The 18,417-nt window shown below is 35.4% G+C and overlaps 2 protein-coding genes across 2 annotated transcripts; both read left to right on the plus strand.

The window, feature by feature from the left end:
• Positions 1-1,743: 1,743 nt before the first annotated feature.
• On the plus strand, positions 1,744-6,165 carry LOC132154741 (death-associated protein kinase 3-like). The gene is made up of 9 exons (XM_059563408.1): positions 1,744-1,821; positions 2,504-2,591; positions 3,284-3,644; positions 4,113-4,242; positions 4,336-4,384; positions 4,508-4,534; positions 4,654-4,806; positions 5,115-5,160; positions 5,248-6,165. Exons 2-9 carry the CDS (start codon positions 2,530-2,532, stop codon positions 5,779-5,781), a joined length of 1,362 nt encoding a protein of 453 aa, XP_059419391.1. The 5' UTR covers positions 1,744-1,821; positions 2,504-2,529; the 3' UTR covers positions 5,782-6,165.
• Positions 6,166-9,859: 3,694 nt separating this feature from the next.
• Positions 9,860-18,034, plus strand: LOC132154742 (PWWP domain-containing DNA repair factor 3A-like). The gene is made up of 13 exons (XM_059563409.1): positions 9,860-9,966; positions 10,599-11,457; positions 11,539-11,773; positions 14,116-14,262; positions 14,352-14,422; positions 14,519-14,604; positions 14,752-14,812; positions 14,950-15,025; positions 15,187-15,237; positions 15,574-15,812; positions 16,768-16,983; positions 17,153-17,241; positions 17,329-18,034. Exons 2-13 carry the CDS (start codon positions 10,648-10,650, stop codon positions 17,402-17,404), a joined length of 2,157 nt encoding a protein of 718 aa, XP_059419392.1. The 5' UTR covers positions 9,860-9,966; positions 10,599-10,647; the 3' UTR covers positions 17,405-18,034.
• Positions 18,035-18,417: the final 383 nt, after the last annotated feature.

Below are 18,417 nucleotides of genomic sequence, written 5' to 3' on the forward strand. Positions count from 1 at the left end.
ATATATCATATATAATATTTCAATGTTTTTATAATGTTATTTTGAAGAGAACATATAAATACATACATTTAAATTTTTACAAAATAATTAAGTAATTGTAATGACTCTACAAGTGATTGGATTTTTCAGAAGTAGAATGATTTTTTTTCTCTCCATTAACAGACATTCTCTGTACATGAGCATATTGTCACATGACAGAAGATGGCTTTACTGGCCACATATTATTGACTCTTTCTCTTTTCCACTTTTCAAAGGTTGCCAAGTGTCAAAAGTCATCAGTTTGTGTTAAGAGTTAAATATTAGAATGGATAGAATTAAATATTATTAGATATGTTATTTATATATATATAATATTTGGATATGATTTGTCATTTTGTCAGACGATATGCATTTTCAAAGTGCCCAAATGCATTTTCCCAAATTTCTTCTGCTAAAAAAAACCAAAAAGATATTCTGAAGAATGTTGGTACAAATACGGTTGGAGCAATTGATTTCCATAGTACAGTCAATGCCAAAGGTTTTGGCAGTGACATAAATTTTGTTTTTTGCAAAGTTTTTTGTTGAGGTGTTTATTCACATTGTTTCTAGATTATTGTGTAAAGTGATCATTTTAAATGCTAAAAGCTTCATTGGCCAAAAAAAAAAAAAAAAAATTTAAAAATCAAAATTGTTTTATCCTGACACAAAATGACCATAACATTAATTGACTAATCATACCAGCAGCACATATGAATGTGTGACTGAGTACTAGTCAGATAATCACTATCATACTAATTACATTGTAAAAGCAGACTGATTGCTATAAAAGGAGGGAGGAAGTGCTTCCAATCATTGTGCTCTTGTTAGCAATGGTTACCCCCAAAGAAACACATGCAGCCATCATCCCTTTGCATCAGAATGGCCTCACATGCAAGGAAATTGCTAAAGAATATTGCACCTGAAAGAACCATTTACCTGATCATCAAGAACTTCAAGGAGAGATTTTGGACTGCAGTGAAGAAGTCTCCAGCAGTGCAGAGCTTGTTCAGGAATGGCACCAGGTTGGTGTGAGAGCATCTGCATGCACAGTGAGGCCAAGACTTTTTTGACAACAGCCTGGTGTCAAGAAGGGCAGCAAAGAAGCCACTACTCTCCAAGAAAAACATCAAAGACAGACTGAAAAAAACACTGATTTTGCAGAACATTTTCCATGAAGTCAAAAAGATTTTGTGGTTTTTCAAAAAAATGAAATGTTGCAGCTATTGTTTCTTGACACAGTATGATAAACATCTAAAATGTGAGCTGAAAATGCTTTATATGATTGTCTTGAATAATTGACACGATTACAGACTCACATTTCACATACATAGTCTATATACCCACAACAGCAAACACAATTATGTGAAGCACACATATCTGAAGTTCACTTACATGCTTATTAATGAGGATTTGACACTGGCAGTGAGATTAAAATCAGTCCCTGCCACTGTGTGCTCTTGATGTCTATCTTGAGAAACACTGATCCATAACAAAAAGTATTTCTTTCTTTATTTTTGTTTGTTCCTTTATTATCATATTTTTCAGGCAAACTCATTCTTTCACTCATTTACACCTTTTTATGTGTTACAATTATGTTGTGGTAACGCTGAGAAAGGAACAGTGCAAAACAAGCCCATACAAGTAGTTTTTAACATAGACCAGCTAACACCTGACAGACTCTTAATCACAGGTACACGTAAGCTGACGTCATCCTGCGGCGGAGTCTCAATGATGTCACTGACAAAGCCACGCCTCTCCAGAGCGCAACAACCGGAAAATACTGAGGAATGCGGCGACGTTAAGGTATGTAACATACTCTCAGCGTTTTCTTATTCTAGATAGCATTGTTACAGATAACATTATTAATAACATATAAGAGAAATTCTTATATATGTATTCGTAACGTGTTTTGTATGTCAACGTACGAGGCTTGCCGGTTTTCGTTGGTCGTTGCTTTTACAAGTTAGCCAGATGGCTAAGTACCTGGAAATAGTGCTTTGGTAACTTTTAGATATTTTGTGCATTATCGTAATATACGTATTATATTTCTCTTATGAACATATTGGCCACATTTCAACTTATTTTTGGCTGTGAAAATTTACCTCTGAGCTAATATAAATGCTTTAGTTATCCTTACAGATTACGGTTCAAACATGACTTCCAGCTTAGCTTTTGAGATGGAATTTTGTGTGTGTGTGTGTGTGTGTGTGTGTGTGTGTGTGTGTGTGTAAGTTTATATTATATAGGTAATGACGTAAGTAGGAATAGAATGTCCACATTCTGCACATGGAACTTTTCAGTCCAATGTCAGTTTAAAATCCAACTTTGCGTGAGGTCAAGGGTAAATGTGCACAAAACATGTGCACACTTAAGAACAGTAAGGAACCATTTATAGTGATTGACAACAAAAAGTCTTTAGTGGACTGAAGACAAAGTCAAAACCGTGAAACTAAACTATGCACTATTTCTTGTCATTTTCTAACAGATTGATTCATTTGAAGTCAGCAAATCATGGCTGGCTTCAGACAGGAGGATGTGGAGCTGTACTATGAAATGGGAGAGGAGTTAGGAAAGTAAGAGATGTCATTTCCCTCCTTAAAACTCTGTAAAAACCAGTTTAAACTGATCGCACACATAGCGAATAACACAAAGATTAAGATTTGAATTATCCAAAGATCTTAATGTTTGATTAATCAGATAATTATGTAATTACAAAAGAACTTGTGAATACATCATAGTGTTTGGCCTAGAGTTGCCAAGGTGACGTAGTGTTTGTGCTTATCAGTGCGTTGAAACAACAGACATTATGAGAGCCCTGCAAGTCCCCAGCACAGTGACTTAATAATCTGCAAACACTGAATCAATCCTGGCCTTTTTTCTATATATGGATGTGGAGGTTTCTGTGCTATGCTGCTGCAGGATGACATCACTGCTTTACAATGCATATGCTCGCTCTCTGAGCCTTGAGAACAACTGTAGCGCAAATGAGACCACATGGGCCAGAGAGGAGCCATCAGGGGAATACTTTAACCACTTTTTATAGTTTCCTTGGTTGCATTATGTAGAATTTGTACCATTTTACCAAAATAAGTTATTTTCTAACTCTTATATATAGTTACTGGAGTTTTGGTTTTGTGGAATGTATGTACCTCTGAGTGTTAACATATATAGTTCACACATTACCCATTCTATATTCTTATCTTCTATATGCAATGACATAATTTCTTCTTTTTCATTTCTGTTTTCTCTGTACTATTTTTGCCAGTGGGCAGTTTGCCATTGTGCGTAAATGTAAAGAAAAGAGCACTGGAACAGAATATGCCGCCAAGTTTATCAAGAAGAGACGCCTGTCATCCAGCCGACGAGGCGTGAGCAGAGAAGAGATTGAGCGGGAAGTGAACATCCTTCGAGAGATCCAACACAGCAACATCGTCACCCTCCATGACATCTTTGAGAACAAGACCGACGTAGTCCTGATTCTGGAGCTGGTGTCTGGAGGGGAGCTGTTTGACTTCCTGGCTGAGAAGGAGTCACTGACTGAGGAGGAGGCCACGCAGTTCCTCAAGCAGATCCTGGATGGAGTTCACTACCTCCACTCGAAACGCATAGCACACTTTGACTTGAAGGTGAGCACTAGGATGATTTGTTGTAAAAGAATAGTTCACCCAAAAATTAAAATTTGCTGAAACCTTACTCAATCTCAGGCCGTCCAACATGTAGATGAATCCGTTACTTCATCACAACAGATTTGGTGAAATGTAGCATTACGTCACCAATGGATCCTCTTCAGTGAATGTGTGCTGTCAGAATGAGAGTTCAGACAGCTCATAAAAAACAGCACAATAATCCACAAGTAGTCCATAGTCCATCAGTTAACATCTTGGGAAGTGAAAAGCTGCATGTTTGTAATAAATCCATCAATAAGGCGTTTTTAACTTCAGACCGGCTAATATACATAATCGATAATAATGCTTCCATCAGTGAAAAAGCTTCATTCACTGCACATGATCCATTGGTGAGCAAATGATGTAATGCTTAATTTCTCCAAAGCGGCTCAGATAAAGAAACAAACTCATCTACATCTTTGTTTTCAGCCTGAGAACATAATGCTGCTGGATAAAAATGTGCTGAACCCCAGAATCAAGCTGATAGATTTTGGAATTGCTCATCAGATTAAGGATGGAAATGAATTTAAAAACATCTTTGGAACTCCTGAGTTTGTTGGTGAGAATTTGAGATTATTATAACCCTTTTTTATCCTTATGATAACTTTATCAGGAGTCCTTAATCTTTGCCATATCTTTTATTTTTTTGTAGCACCGGAAATTGTGAATTATGAGCCTCTTGGTCTGGAGGCAGATATGTGGTTAGTCATAGCTATGAATGATTTATTTTTTTTATATTAGTTAGGTTATTAATAATTGATATTCAGTATACCAGTTGTTAATTTTGCTCAGAGTTCATTTTCTTGTGACTTTCTTTCCTGCAGGAGCATTGGAGTTATCACATATATACTGTAAGTTGTAATGTCACGTAAATGACTTGTTTGGCTGCAGCTGATTACATGCTTTCCACACCCAAATGATGCTGTTTTTTTTGCTTTAATAATTTTAATGTATTATTAATTGTCTGTAGCTTGAGTGGCGCTTCTCCGTTTCTTGGTGAGACCAAACAAGAAACACTTACCAACATTTCAGCTGTCAACTATGACTTCGATGAAGAGTACTTCAGTAACACAAGTGAGCTCGCCAAGGACTTTATTCGCCGACTGCTGGTCAAGGATCCTAAGTTAGTCAAATCCAGTGTTGTTACTGAAGCTATCAAAGTTATGTAATGAAGTAAATATAAAAAAAATGTCAATATTAGATTAAAAATGTAAATGAAAAAAAAATCATTTTAAGTTGTAATAAAATTACTAAAACTGAAAAAATAAAGCTAAATGGAAATATAAAAACTAATTCAAAATATTAGTAAATAGTATAATAGCACATAAATAATAGTAAAATAACTCTGATGTAAGCCTCATTTGATTATTAATAAGAAAAGTTAATTCCTGTTTGTTAATCTTTAATTTAATATTTGCTTTTAACCTTCAGGAAGAGGATGACAATCGAAGACAGTCTCCAGCATCCCTGGATCAAGGTTCGAATGTTTCTGTTTTCCTCCCTCTTGAGTTTAGTAACCATTTGTGCTGTGCTTGACTAATGCTCATCCCACCCCCCCATACAGGTGATTAAGAGGCGTAATGTTCGGCCTGAGGAGTGCGAGCGTAAGACAGAGCGCAGACGACTGAAGACCACCCGTCTAAAGGAGTACACCATCAAATCCCACTCCAGCATGCCTCCCAACAACACCTATGTCAACTTTGAGCGCTTCTCCCAGGTCATGGAGGAGATCTCAGCAGCTGAGGAAGGCCTACGTGAGCTGGAGAAGAACCAGCGCTCCTGGGCTGAGGACATGGCTGCTCTGCTCTCCATCTATGAGGAGAAAGAAAGCTGGTACAAGGAGGAGAATGAAAGCATCGCAGCAGATCTGAATCAGATCAAACAGGAGCTACAGACAGCACAAGCCCTGCGCAGACAGAGCCAAGAAGAGGCCCGTGCTGCCATGCTGTCAGCCAATGCCCTCAAACGCAAGTTTGGCCGGTTGGAGAACCGCTACGAAGTGCTCGCTGAACAGATGAGCTCAGAGGTTCGCTGGGTGGAAGAGCTGGTGCGCTCAATTTCACCTGAAAAAGACACTCGCAGCACCAGCGTGGCTTAAGCTGCTCTGCTTTCTGAACACAATGACTATCTGATATATTCGCTTGGTATATGCAGAGCAGATATAGAGTATTAAATTTGCAATAAGCTTCATGTAAGCCTGTAGAGTTCATGTTACTCCTAGAACAAAGGTGTGCATGATATGTGTTTCGCTTGTGCATTGCAGTATCCTTATGTGATGCCGGTCTGTTACAGCTGAAGCAAGCATTAAGTATTTTTAATTGTCACCTCAAAAAATATACATGCTGGATCAGTAGATAAAAATGAGTTTATTTACAATTCTATAACAGCACTCAGAGCAAAGCATATTATTAATGTACATTGTGAGTAATGCACTACACAGTCCTCTATGAGGAATTTAATAAATCCCAAGATGCCAGTTGCATTTGTTGCTCTGCATGTCCACTTTTCCTATGCAAATCGAATTCTAATTTTATGATATGAGACAAAGAGTTAATATAGTCCCAAATGCCGTTTTGAACGGTCTGTACATATATCTAATACTCAGTAAGCTGCTTCTGTATCTATGAATATGACTATTTAAAGGGATAGTTCTCCTATAAATGAACATTTTGTCCTTTACTTACCTTCATACCATTCCAAATCCACGTGACTTATTTTCCCCGTGGAAAGCAAAAAAAAATTTTTTTTTTTAAATGTCTTTGTGTTTAAACAGTAATAGTATGTTCAAAAAAGTTCATGTTCCACAGAAAAAAAAATAATGTTTTGAGGTTTGGAACAACATGAGGGTGACTAAAAGGTAGAAGAATTTCCATTTTTGGGTGAACTATTTCTTAAAGCTTTTCTTTTATTCAAAACACACTTCAAACATTCCATTTTTTTTCAATATTCATATTTGTTGGCTTACAGTTCTGTATCTGTTAAGTTGTTTTATTTACAACAAGTTTATGTATATATATATATATATATATATATATATATATATATATATATATATTATAAACACATCAGAAAAGTCCAGTCAAATAAAAGAATTGAAGAAGAATAGAGTTACAGTGTCTTTATTTTTGTGTGTGGGCTGAGGAACGCACTAGGAGGTGAAATGTAGTGTTTTATAACTGAGCATTTGACAGGCTTTTATCTTAATTTTCAACATGTCTGGAGATGTTGAAAGTCCCAGAGTTCTAATTAAACAAAAGATTTTTCCATCTCCATTGTAACATAATCATGTTTTGCTATTCAGATAAACATTTGGATTTTTGGGGTCTCGTAAATGCAACTGTTTACTTTGAAATTTCAAACCACAGGACATCAATGAATAGTCTGAGAACTGTTAGCTTCCCATGAGATGTGTTGACATAAATCAACATTGCATGACTCTGTTGAGCTCTGGCAACATGAACTTTCCAGTTTTTAGTTTCTTTGGTCAATTTGAAATGAATTTATTCCAAGTCCAAAAATGGTATACTTTTTTCACCATCATGTTGTTTTAAACATGTATGACTTGCTTTATATTCTTAACAATATTTCAACTGTTTTTGTCCATATAATAAAACATACACTTTTAATGTATGGACAAAATATGCATAGAGATATTTCTGTGCACTTTATATAACAAAAAAAAAAGAAAAGATTATAAGAGTATGTTTTATAAGAAAATATCTTGTACTTCAAGAATGTCACATCTGATTCTTTTAAATTATTTGTAAAATGTACAAGCAGTTTTTGAGTGACAGTTGTTTCAAAGGAAATCCTACACCAATTTTCTTTCAGTGCATTTGTCAGAAAAATGATAGTGAGGAAATGTTGAGAGAATGTTAATTTTTGGGTAAACTATTCCCTTTAATACATTTTAGTCAGTCCTAATCCCATCATACTCATCTCATATTGCATTATGAACCATTACATTGATTTAACAACCATAATGCCATGAGGACATGAAAGAAAAACCCAATGTCTTTTAAAACAGTATTATTTCGCAGAGCTCTGATAAAGTCCTTAAAATAACATTGTAGGCATGCTGACGTAGAATCCACTCATATCCAGAGAAACAGCCCAGCCTCAGCGAGTAAAACACAGTTGGTTCAACACGGATCCACTTAAACTTCCCTCCCTATCAGACCAGACAGAAGAAGGTCTCTTTCTCAGAATGGCCAGGTCCAATTCAGCCCAGAACACCTGTAACTGGATTATGGCTCTCCTGGCTCTGTGGTGCATGGTCTCTCTGATTGTCATCGTGGTTTGGGCCACCTGGCCCCCCTTGGCTGGTGTTACACAATGCAAAGAAGCACAACAGGCCTTAATTGAAAAGATGGAGGGAGCCAAAGTGATGAAAGAAAAAGAGCAAGCGGTCTTAAAATCTGCACTGAAGCTGAGCTTGGAGAACCAGACCCAACTGCAAGAAGAGCTGGGATTCCTTCTAGAGGGTCAGAGGAAAACAGATGCATCTCTAACAGAGAGTCTGCGACTGCAAGTGAGTATCAGAAAGTTATGATTGTGCCTTGAATCTTGTACTGAGTTTAACCACAGTATATTGTAAAAAAAAAACTGATATAGAGACTATATAATTGAATTGGTTTTAATTATGATAATAATGATTTTATTGGATAATACCCCTATTTTAGATGATCCTAAAGAAAAATGTAACAGCTTTGGAAAATCAAGGATTCAAGCATCAGAGCGAACATGCAAGACTTGTTTCTGAGCTGGCTCACCAGGACGGTAAGAAAGTCTAAAATAGAATTTTTGGTCACAAATGATAAAGTTGGTGTACCCAAATTCGTCATCTGCATGTTTTTCCATGTGAGGATAATTGTCTCTTTTTAAGGAGCATAATGTACTGTAGATTGCAATCCAGATTATATATATATATATATATATATATATATATATATATATATATATATATATATATATATATATATATATATATATATATATATATATATCATTTTAATTAGCTTGAACTTCAATTTATTTCTGTGCACTTAGGTAAAGAAAATTAGGTAAATTTTTCTTTTTTGTTTCCTAAATGTTAACAAATTTATCATTGACATTTTATTTATTTTTATTATCGCATGAGCTTAAATAGCTTACAATTTACTTCAGAATATGACCGATAATAAATGTATGAAAACGTGTTTATTAGCCCTATTTTGATGTGCGCAGCTCTTCTTGAGACTCTGTGGGTGAATCTGACCAGTGGATCGCATCACTTGGATTCATGCGCAGCTTCACAGGAAGCGGCGAGGAGCCTGCAGGTGGCAGCAGAGAGTCAGCGGAAAGCCTGTGAAACCAAAACAACTTACCTCGACAAGCAAGTGTGAGTGATTATAAATCAACCGTACAGTATATCATACAAGACTTTGATTTAACACTGCACTGTTTCATTCGTTTCTTTATCCATTTTACAGAGAAAACTGCAAGGTTAATGTATGAAGAACAGAAGAGTTCCATAACAACATCACAAAATGGCCTCTACATTAAACTTGAATTATTGCCTACCAGAAAATGTTATACTATACTACAGTTATAATATGCAAAGAGGACGAACGTATGTTGCCTATTATCATAGGAAGTGGTATAAAATATACTGACATAATCTCCTTCATACTGAGACATTCTGACATATACAGTAATGTGAAATGATTATAATAATAAAGTATCATTAAAAAAAACAATAACTATTAAATAATAATAACAATCATCATTATGTGTGAATAAAGTTGGGATGACATGAAAATATTTTACTTTGATAAAAAAAAAGTAGGCTACATGGAAAGTGCTATAAAATATAGTGATGTGACATTCTGAGATATTTCCATGGTAAATTAAATAAATGATATATTATTGCTGTTGTTATGTGTGAATAAAGTTAGGTGGACATTAACATATTTGATTTTTATATTTTTATTTTTATTATTATACATAATTCCTTTTCTTAAGACATACATTTTTTTCCCTTTAAAGATAAGATACATACTGTAATAGTTCTTTTTTCATTTGTTTGTTTTGAAAATGGTAGGTTTATAATAATTATTTACTGAATATTTAAGGCTATTTCCATTAAATATAAATTTGTTATGTTGACACAAACAAAAGAAAGAAAGACGAGCTGTGTGCTTTTTCGTGGTTTTTACAGAACTCGAGCAACTTCCTGATTGAAACAGAAACGCTGATCAACTGATGACGAGCGAGCGCTACGTAAACAGCTGAAAATAACAAGGTGACCAGATACTAATCATTAATATGAGCGCACACATTTTATGTTACAATTTATTTCATTTTACACTTTTGTAAACAACAGCAGCAACTAAACATGCTTCTGGCAGATCGAGGGTACTGTAACACATGCTGACGGACCGTGTTTACGTTGGTTTTCCATGGAGCTGCTAATGCTAACACACAGCGCTCCTAGTCAACGCCTCTGGTGTCTTTTATATAACGTTCCTTACTTTATTTTGCATTTTGAATGTATGCATCATTGTATCTGTCATCTTACGGATCTTATACGGTTGATTGTTTGCGGATATTTCAAGCTAATGCACTAGGATTATGTATTTATAGGAACTAACAGCTGCTATAAAAGCTATATTTCTGTATATGATCATTAAGTTTACTATAGTGTGTGATGCAGTTGCTGGATCGGTTTTATATTTATTTGATACATCTACAATACACACACACACATATGCATTTGACTTCATGGGATTTGTATCTTTATGGTAAAAGCTCTTAGTTTATCAGCTATATAGCCAGGCTGTTTGTTGCTATGAGACTTTTTAAACCTGTAAAACGTATGGCAAGTTGCATTTGGTTACAAGCGAGTAATAGGCCTCACTGTGAATATATTTGCAGCCCAGCATAATGAGACCAAACTTGGTTGTGCCGACACGTTGAGACATCTATGGTTGCAGGAATGAGCTCATCAGATAACTTCTCTTGTCATCGTCGAAGGAATCCTCCCAGGACCTGTCGCCCCATTTCGCAAGTTCTTCCAGAACTTAACAAACCTGTTTCAGGTGACAAATCTTCCATCTTGGGTAGTAAAGAAACCACAGTGTCGCAAGATCTGAATAATGCAGAATCATGTGGACAGAGAACAACCAAAAAGGAGAAACCTCAAGCAAACCAAAATGTTCTTCCCGACTTATCAGCTTGTTTACAGAATTCAACACATCAACTAACGGGTACAAATGGACTGGTGTCTTCAAAGTCACATGAACTTGAGCCGATGGTGCCTCAAAAAATTACCACCTCCAAATGTCCATCAGAAACATCAAAAAGACCTCAGAAGGGGAGAAAAAAGAAATTAGTTCAACCCAATGAGAAAGAAGTAGCTGCTAGCAAAGCTTGTTCAGAAGGACTGGACAATTCTGAACATAATTCTTGCCCAGAACAACACTTAAGCTCTCAAAAAACAAAAGGGACACGTTATCGTCACTCTAAAAAAACTCAAAACAATCAGACCCCTTCTGATAATTCTACAGGGCTCCACACTTATACTACATTATCTCCTCTTCATCACAAGGAGATCTCCGCCTGCCACACTAACAGTGATTGTAGTTCCATACCACACACCCCCAAACGGGGCAGACCCCGGTCCAGGCCTCTCTTCAGCTCTACACCGACCTCAGACCTCCAACCCCTCTCTCCAAAAAGAGCTAAGAATACTTCTACACAACATCACAATGTCAAAAAGTTCAGTCCAGTGAAGGTTTGTGTGATAGTCATTATTGCATTATCGATGGCTAACTCTTGTATGAAATTCCTGGCTTAAGTATTTTTCATGTGTTAGACGCCTCCTACACCATCTAGACGGGTAAGATGTCAGAGGCCCACGGCAGCGGGGAGTCCAAGAGGTCGCAAGAAAAAGAATGTGAAGGAACAACCAATTGCCTTTCCACCAGTGAAACGCGGCAGGAAGTGTGCAGCGTCTCCTCTAGAATCTCCTCAGGAAGAGCCATCCATTGAGGTGCCGCCTCCAAATAAAGCTGACTTTGAAACCCAGACGCTAGAGCCACAGAAATCAGGTATGTGGCACTTTTTGTCTTCATAAAAATAAATAATAATGTAGTCTGGCTTGTGCCTGGTATTTACACCTAATACATTATAACTTTTTAAAAATTACATAAATGTCAAAAAGTAAAAGGACTTTTCAAGAATCAAAATAATATGTTTAATACAGCTTTAATTTTTTTTCCTGCATGTTAGAATGTCTTTTTTAATTATTTTAAAATAAAACTTTTTTTTGTGTTTTCATTTAAAATTATGTATGATTTAAGACACTTTATTGTCATTGTAGTGTATGCAAGTAAAAATTCTTTTTGCACCAATAAAAAATATAAAAATAAAATGCATATTATAGGTTAATTTATTAATGCATAAAATGGTAATAATAATTGTCTGTGAGTTTATTTATTAACAGTAATACATTAATGTTAAATTAAAGAAATTATGTTCATATTAAATATGAATCTTTATAATTATGGTTGTGACAGTGATGACATTTTCCCACTGGGTTATTCAACGTGTAGTCTCGTGTAGCCAGACCTTCAGACTGATGGCAGAAGGTCTGGGAACCTTGGCCACTTTTTTGAATGGCTAAGGCCCGCCTAAGATGCCAAATGACTGACAGATGAAGCAACCAATCATGTTTCGTTTTGTGCCACATCATGTTTAGGGGCGTAGAAATGTCCCCACAATAACAAACTGGTTTGTAAAACTTTTGGACATATTTTAAAGATTCTGTGCCGCGAACTTTAAATATTTCACATAGTTTTGAAAATCCAGCACTTAATTGATCCTGATAAGATCTCATTATCACAGTTGTAAACACAACAGCTTTCTTCTAACATGAGGCGGTTTGGCAACATGGCATATTTGTTTCTATCCGGAACATTAAAGAACTTGACACGCACGTCTCCCGGACGTTTTATTTATTAGCCAATCACATTGCTGCTTGCATCACTTCATGAGCCGCTCGAGAGGAAGTTTCCTCACGCTTAACTACATGTGATTTTGCTGTTTTAATCGCATATGTTTGATCAAAATTAACACATACTTGACACAAATTGTGTAACTATAACACATTAGTGGATAATTTATTTTTTGACAAACTTTGTGTTAGGAGTAACAAAATGTCTTGTCCTTTTCTAGACAGAGGTGTGTTAAGAAACATCAAAACACTCATGTTTTTAAGTCAGTTTAATGTAATTAAAGTTAATGTAATTTTTTTTTTTTAACAGAGGATAGTTTCAGCAGTGTTAGAGGTTCAACAATAAACACGTTTAGAACGATAACCTAAAAAATAAATAAATAACAGAAATTAGCTTAGTGAGCTTTTTTCCGGTAATGGTTATGTCTAATAATTTGTGACTGTTACTCAAAAGACAACAAGATTAAACCTATAGGAAAAGGGAGAAACCTTTACATCACTTGAATGAGTTTGAAGAACATAGACTTAGAAACATAGAAAGAGGGGTACCATTTTGGTAGCTATAATTTTGACCTATCATACCATAGTATAGCTGATAAATACGAAAGAAGAGAGCTCACACATCACATGAGCCACTTTATTAAACATTTATAGTCAGTTATTATGAAATTAAGAGTAGCAACATTGCTATATGATTTTTTACTTGTCAGATTCAGTGACCCTAGCCAACTCATGTATTTGTAAGGAGCAAACTGTGGGATCATCAACATTATTGGGTAAAGTTAAGCGTAATAAGAATAAAGACCTACATTTATCAGATAATCAGAATAAGTTATACATAATAAGCTAAACATATAAGAAAAACATTCTTAGTAGTAGGCTAACATTATTAGCAGACAGCAGCATTAATGTTTCATTTCTTTTCTATATAAGCATTTAGATGCTCATGACTATCTAGTTTGTCCAGTGGACGTTTTCTCTAGTATTAAGACATGAAACATCTTTTACAGCTCCTCTGACGCTGATCATTCCGGTTCAGCGTCTAATATAAACATTTTACTTGCATTCAATAAGCTTTCTATGTATATAAGAACACTTTTATGAATTGAATTTGATGCTGACCCCAAAATGGGTGACCCATATATTTAATAGTAATTTAATTAAATATTTATTCCAAATATCCGATAATTAATAATGATTATTCAGTTGAATTATATTTAAAAATTTAATATTCAATGAAACTAAAGTAATAAATAATATTGTACATTTATATGTTACAGCTTCAATGGTCATGACAAAGGAGTTGTTCTTGTGCCTTTATTATAAATTTGCATATCTGACCTATGCATAGATAAAGTATGTAAGTTAGTGTTAATAATTGTAGATGGAGCCTCAGATATATGATGATGTAATGTACCTAAATGATGTACCCATCAGATCAAAACAAGTCTTCGGACCTCTCCATCGAGCTGAGCCTGCAGGAGGAACCTAATCCTCTTAACAACTCTCTCTACATGGAGGAGGAAGAGGACCTAGACGACGATGATGAGGAGCTGCCCAGCTTTTTGCAACAGGACAATAAAAGTGAATGAACAATAAAGGAAGAAAAAAGTGTGTATATGTATCCAATGTGTATATATTTTGGCTAGTGCTTTGATGTCTTTGGTTTCCAGAGCCTTTGTCGATCTCAGAGGGACTTTGCGTGTGGTGCAAACTGAGGAAGTATCCCTACTGGCCTGCAGTGGTAAGTTAAGCTCCCTGTGTTACTATAGATGTTGTGCAGTTAATAACTCTTGATTTTAGAATGTAGTTGATGATAAAATGCTCATCTGTGCCACAGGTTAAAAGTGTGAATCGCAAGAACAAAAAAGCCAGTGTTGTATTTATTGATTGTTACCTAAATGACCAAAAGCGAATTAAAAGAGGGTAAGAATTCATCAGTGTCTTAATAGCCCTTGTTTTTAGTGTGTGTGTGTGTATATTTATATATTTACATATGTGTGTGCATATAGTACACCACATAGTAAATATTATAGGTTTTAACATCTTCACTTTTTTTTTTTTTTTTCATAGGTTTTCTGTATCCCTGCGAACTCTAAAACCCTTTGATTGTGAAGAGTATGAAAAACTGGTGGTAAAATCTCTTTGATTTTCTTTTGATTTAGCTTTTTCTGATTGCGTACTTACCATTTACATATTTCTGTCATTAGTAAACATTTTCTGTACTGAATATACTTCAAGACATAAAAAAGGTGTATTTATTTTATATAGGACATTGCAAAAGAGGAGTATGGAAATGCTATTACCTGGTCTCTGGAACTGATATCGGACTATAGGATACGCATTGGTATTTATCTCTGTTCGATTGTTTGTTTTTAGAACTTGAAAGTACATTTTAATAAAGTAAAAATAATGATTAGCAGAGCCACCTTTTAAACAGCAGTCTATGTACAAAAAAATGTCAGAAAAGCTGAAATTCAGATATTGAATTCAGATGTTTTCTGGCAGGATGTGGATCCTTCTCTGGCTCCTTCATCGAATACTGTGCTGCTGACATCAGTAGGTTTCCTTTCATTATAGATTTGCATACTCATCTAACATGATTTTAATAGCATGTTTGGAGTGATAATTAATTTGTTGTTAATATGTACGTTTTAAGACTATTGTCATTGAATGCTAGAAGTAAAAAAAGAATTGTACAAAACAATGTAAAATGTATAGTGCATATTACAGGTGGTTAATTTATTAATAAATAGAATAGTAATAATGATTAATTTAAGTACCTGTGAGTTAATTCATTGATCAAAAGAAATAAATGAATGTTAAAAGAAACAAATGATGCTCATACACCAGTGCTGGTTTAACACAAGTGGTGTTTTGATCCGATGGTCTCAGGTTGTCCAGTGCGGAGGAAATACTCAGAGGGGAAATCTGTGCTCACATTCCCCAGTCAGGAGATTCTGGGTTTGGAGTGTGACAACTCTGATAATAACACAGAGGATATCGTCGTGGAAGAGCAAGATGAGCACCTCTCCAAGAAAGTGCTGCCCGACCGATCCAAGGCTGCACGCAACCGTGCCAACAAGCAGTTGGTTGACTTCATCATCAGACGAAAAGTCGAAAACCGCTTATTGGTATGATTTCTACTGATATATTCATAAATATATTTATAATTCCAGTATTTTTTTAATTTGAGAAATGTTCAGTTCCATTGTGACTGACAAATGTATGCACTCTGGGTGACATCTTATCGTTTGCAATATATTCTCCCCACGATAAGAATGATAAAACCTAATTGTTGACATATTTATGTGTGTGACCATATGGAGTTACCTGATGGAAGGTGAACGTGAGGAACTGAGGAATTTATTGCTAAATTCTACAATCTGGAACAGGTTTGGTCAGGGCTGTACTGTGTGGCGAAAAAAAACAGCGATACAGTTTTGCATGTACATGTGCCTGATTACAAACCTGTTGTGACCCTAGACCACAAAACCAGTGTTAAGTCACTGGTGTATATTTGTTGCAATAGCCAAAAATACATTGTATGGGTCTAAATTACAGATTTTTCTTTGACAAAAATCATTAGAATATTAAGTAAAGATCATGTTCCATGAAGATATTTAGTAAATTTCATACTGTAGTATATTAAAACTTAATTTTTAATTAGTAATATGCATTTCTAAGAACTTAATTTGGACAACTTTAATTAAAGGTGATTTTCCCAATATTTAGATTTTTTTGCACCCTCAGATTCCAGATTTTCAAATAGCTGTATCTAAGCCAAATATTGTTCTATCCTAACAAACCATACATCAATCGAAATCTTATGTATACATTTGTATAAATCTCAATCGCACTTTACTGTTTATCACAACAAAGGTCTAAGCGAGCGCACAACACTGACAACATATGCGATAGAGGAGATGTATATAATACTTCTCTCTAAAGAAACAGAAGGAAGGGGGGGTTGTCTCTCAGTGGATGCATATGAATTGTCACTGATATTGTTATCGCAGTATATACCAGAAAATATTGTGATATAGTTTTAAGTCCATATCGCCTATCCCTTATGTCTGTTGCTCACAGGCAGTCATCAATGGTCATGAGTCTTCTAAATGGATGCAGGCCCTCCAGAAGCCTTCTCGCCCTGTGGTCGACGTCTACCTGGAAGATGAGGAGCAGGTTGATAAGGTGTACCGCTACCTCAACAAAGTCTGTGATAGCGCCCCTCAAATAAACACCTGCCTAGAAAACATCCAAGCTGACCGGATCCGCCTTATTCTTGATGTGCTCCTGCCTGAGGTAAATGCCTTTATTAACACTGCCATTTGGGGTTGGTAATGGTTTTTTAATGTTTTTGAAAGAAGACTCTTATGCTCACCAAGTCTAATAACTCTAGTCTAATACTTCGAACCAACCACATTCTAGAATCATGCATTGCCCTGCTTTAATGACAGTTTTGCTTTTTTAGGCCATTATCTATGCCATTGCTGGAGTCCACAAGCTTTCCCTGGAGAAGGCAGAGGAGAAGTATCGCAGAGGGCCGTGCTTTAGTAACAGGTAGACTTCTTGTGAACTCACTTGCCCTGAAAAACTGAATCTTGCATCTGTGTAACTTGCAGCTGTTTTTATTTCATTGTGTTTTAGAGAAAGACAGGAATTTGACATGATGATTGAACAGCAGATGAAGCTCAAGGAGATCACCCGGCATCAGCGGCAGTGACGGCCCCTCTATTTTAAACATGGATTAACTTTTATGAATAGGAGTACTTTCTTCAATATTTTCTTTCTAATCACAGTATATAAGAAAATTTGTCAAATGATGGTTGAATTGAATGATTTTTCATAGAAAAAAAGATTTTCCTTTGTAAGTAAATTAACCTGATATTAAATGTTTATTATCAAATCTCAGACTTTATGAGCTGAAAGGTGTATCTCTGACATCTTGATGCTTGAAGTCAGCAAAATCTGGTGCTTTTAATGTGTGCATTGTATAAGTAAATGCCTTGTGCTAATACATAAATACAACATTGTAATAATATAATGTGGTATTCCTCAGACTGAGTAACACATGTGGTTGCTACTTGTTTTGAAAATACCTGTGTGCTTGACACTGTTAAGCTGTATTTACAATCAACATAACTAATGTCTCCAAAATGTGCTGCCTTTTTAGCCACCTGACAGTTCACTATAACTTTTCCTTTCATCGAGGTTTTTTCAACACCAATGTATGAAACGATGCCAAAGTTGTTGTATTTAACTGCAACTGAATTCTGGACTAATGCACATAAAAAAGAAAAATTCAGGACTTTGCAATTGATGTATATCAATAAATCTTTATTTTTTCAACACATTATATACTCTGTATTTTTGTAAAAAATAACTTTTTTTTTTTTTTTTTATACTTTGTACATTATGTGCCAGCTTCCAGAAATTGTGGCTGCTCAGCTGCATCATTCCTCATCCTTTATAATCTGTCTTTCCAGTTGGTCTGTTACTTATAAATTTAATATACAAGATCAGAATTTAGTTTTAGATACTATAATACTTTTCACTGAATGGAATGAAATCCAAAATAAGTCTACCATGAAATTTTGAGGTATATGAAGAAGGTGCCCATGTGTCTACAGTATTTGTAGAATGGCCACACACTGATATCATGGCAATTTAGAGGAATATTGTGTGATAGAATATGACCCACATAGCCTACTGAGAGTGGAAAGACGAGCCTATCTA

Source organism: Carassius carassius, chromosome 12 (genome assembly GCF_963082965.1).
Source record: "Carassius carassius chromosome 12, fCarCar2.1, whole genome shotgun sequence".
Lineage (NCBI taxonomy): Eukaryota > Metazoa > Chordata > Actinopteri > Cypriniformes > Cyprinidae > Carassius > Carassius carassius.

Bases quoted from the DNA above. Each gene is read 5' to 3' on its own strand.
- LOC132154741 (XM_059563408.1), top strand. From the start codon at position 2,530: ATGGCTGGCTTCAGACAGGAGGATGTGGAGCTGTACTATGAAATGGGA. The intron at 2,592-3,283 runs GTAAGAGATGTC...TATTTTTGCCAG, and splicing joins ATGGGAGAGGAGTTAGGAAA to TGGGCAGTTTGCCATTGTGC. The intron at 4,535-4,653 runs GTAAGTTGTAAT...AATTGTCTGTAG, and splicing joins GGAGTTATCACATATATACT to CTTGAGTGGCGCTTCTCCGT.
- LOC132154742 (XM_059563409.1), top strand. From the start codon at position 10,648: ATGGTTGCAGGAATGAGCTCATCAGATAACTTCTCTTGTCATCGTCGA. The intron at 14,423-14,518 runs GTAAGTTAAGCT...TCTGTGCCACAG, and splicing joins ATCCCTACTGGCCTGCAGTG to GTTAAAAGTGTGAATCGCAA. The intron at 15,026-15,186 runs GTATTTATCTCT...GTTTTCTGGCAG, and splicing joins GGACTATAGGATACGCATTG to GATGTGGATCCTTCTCTGGC.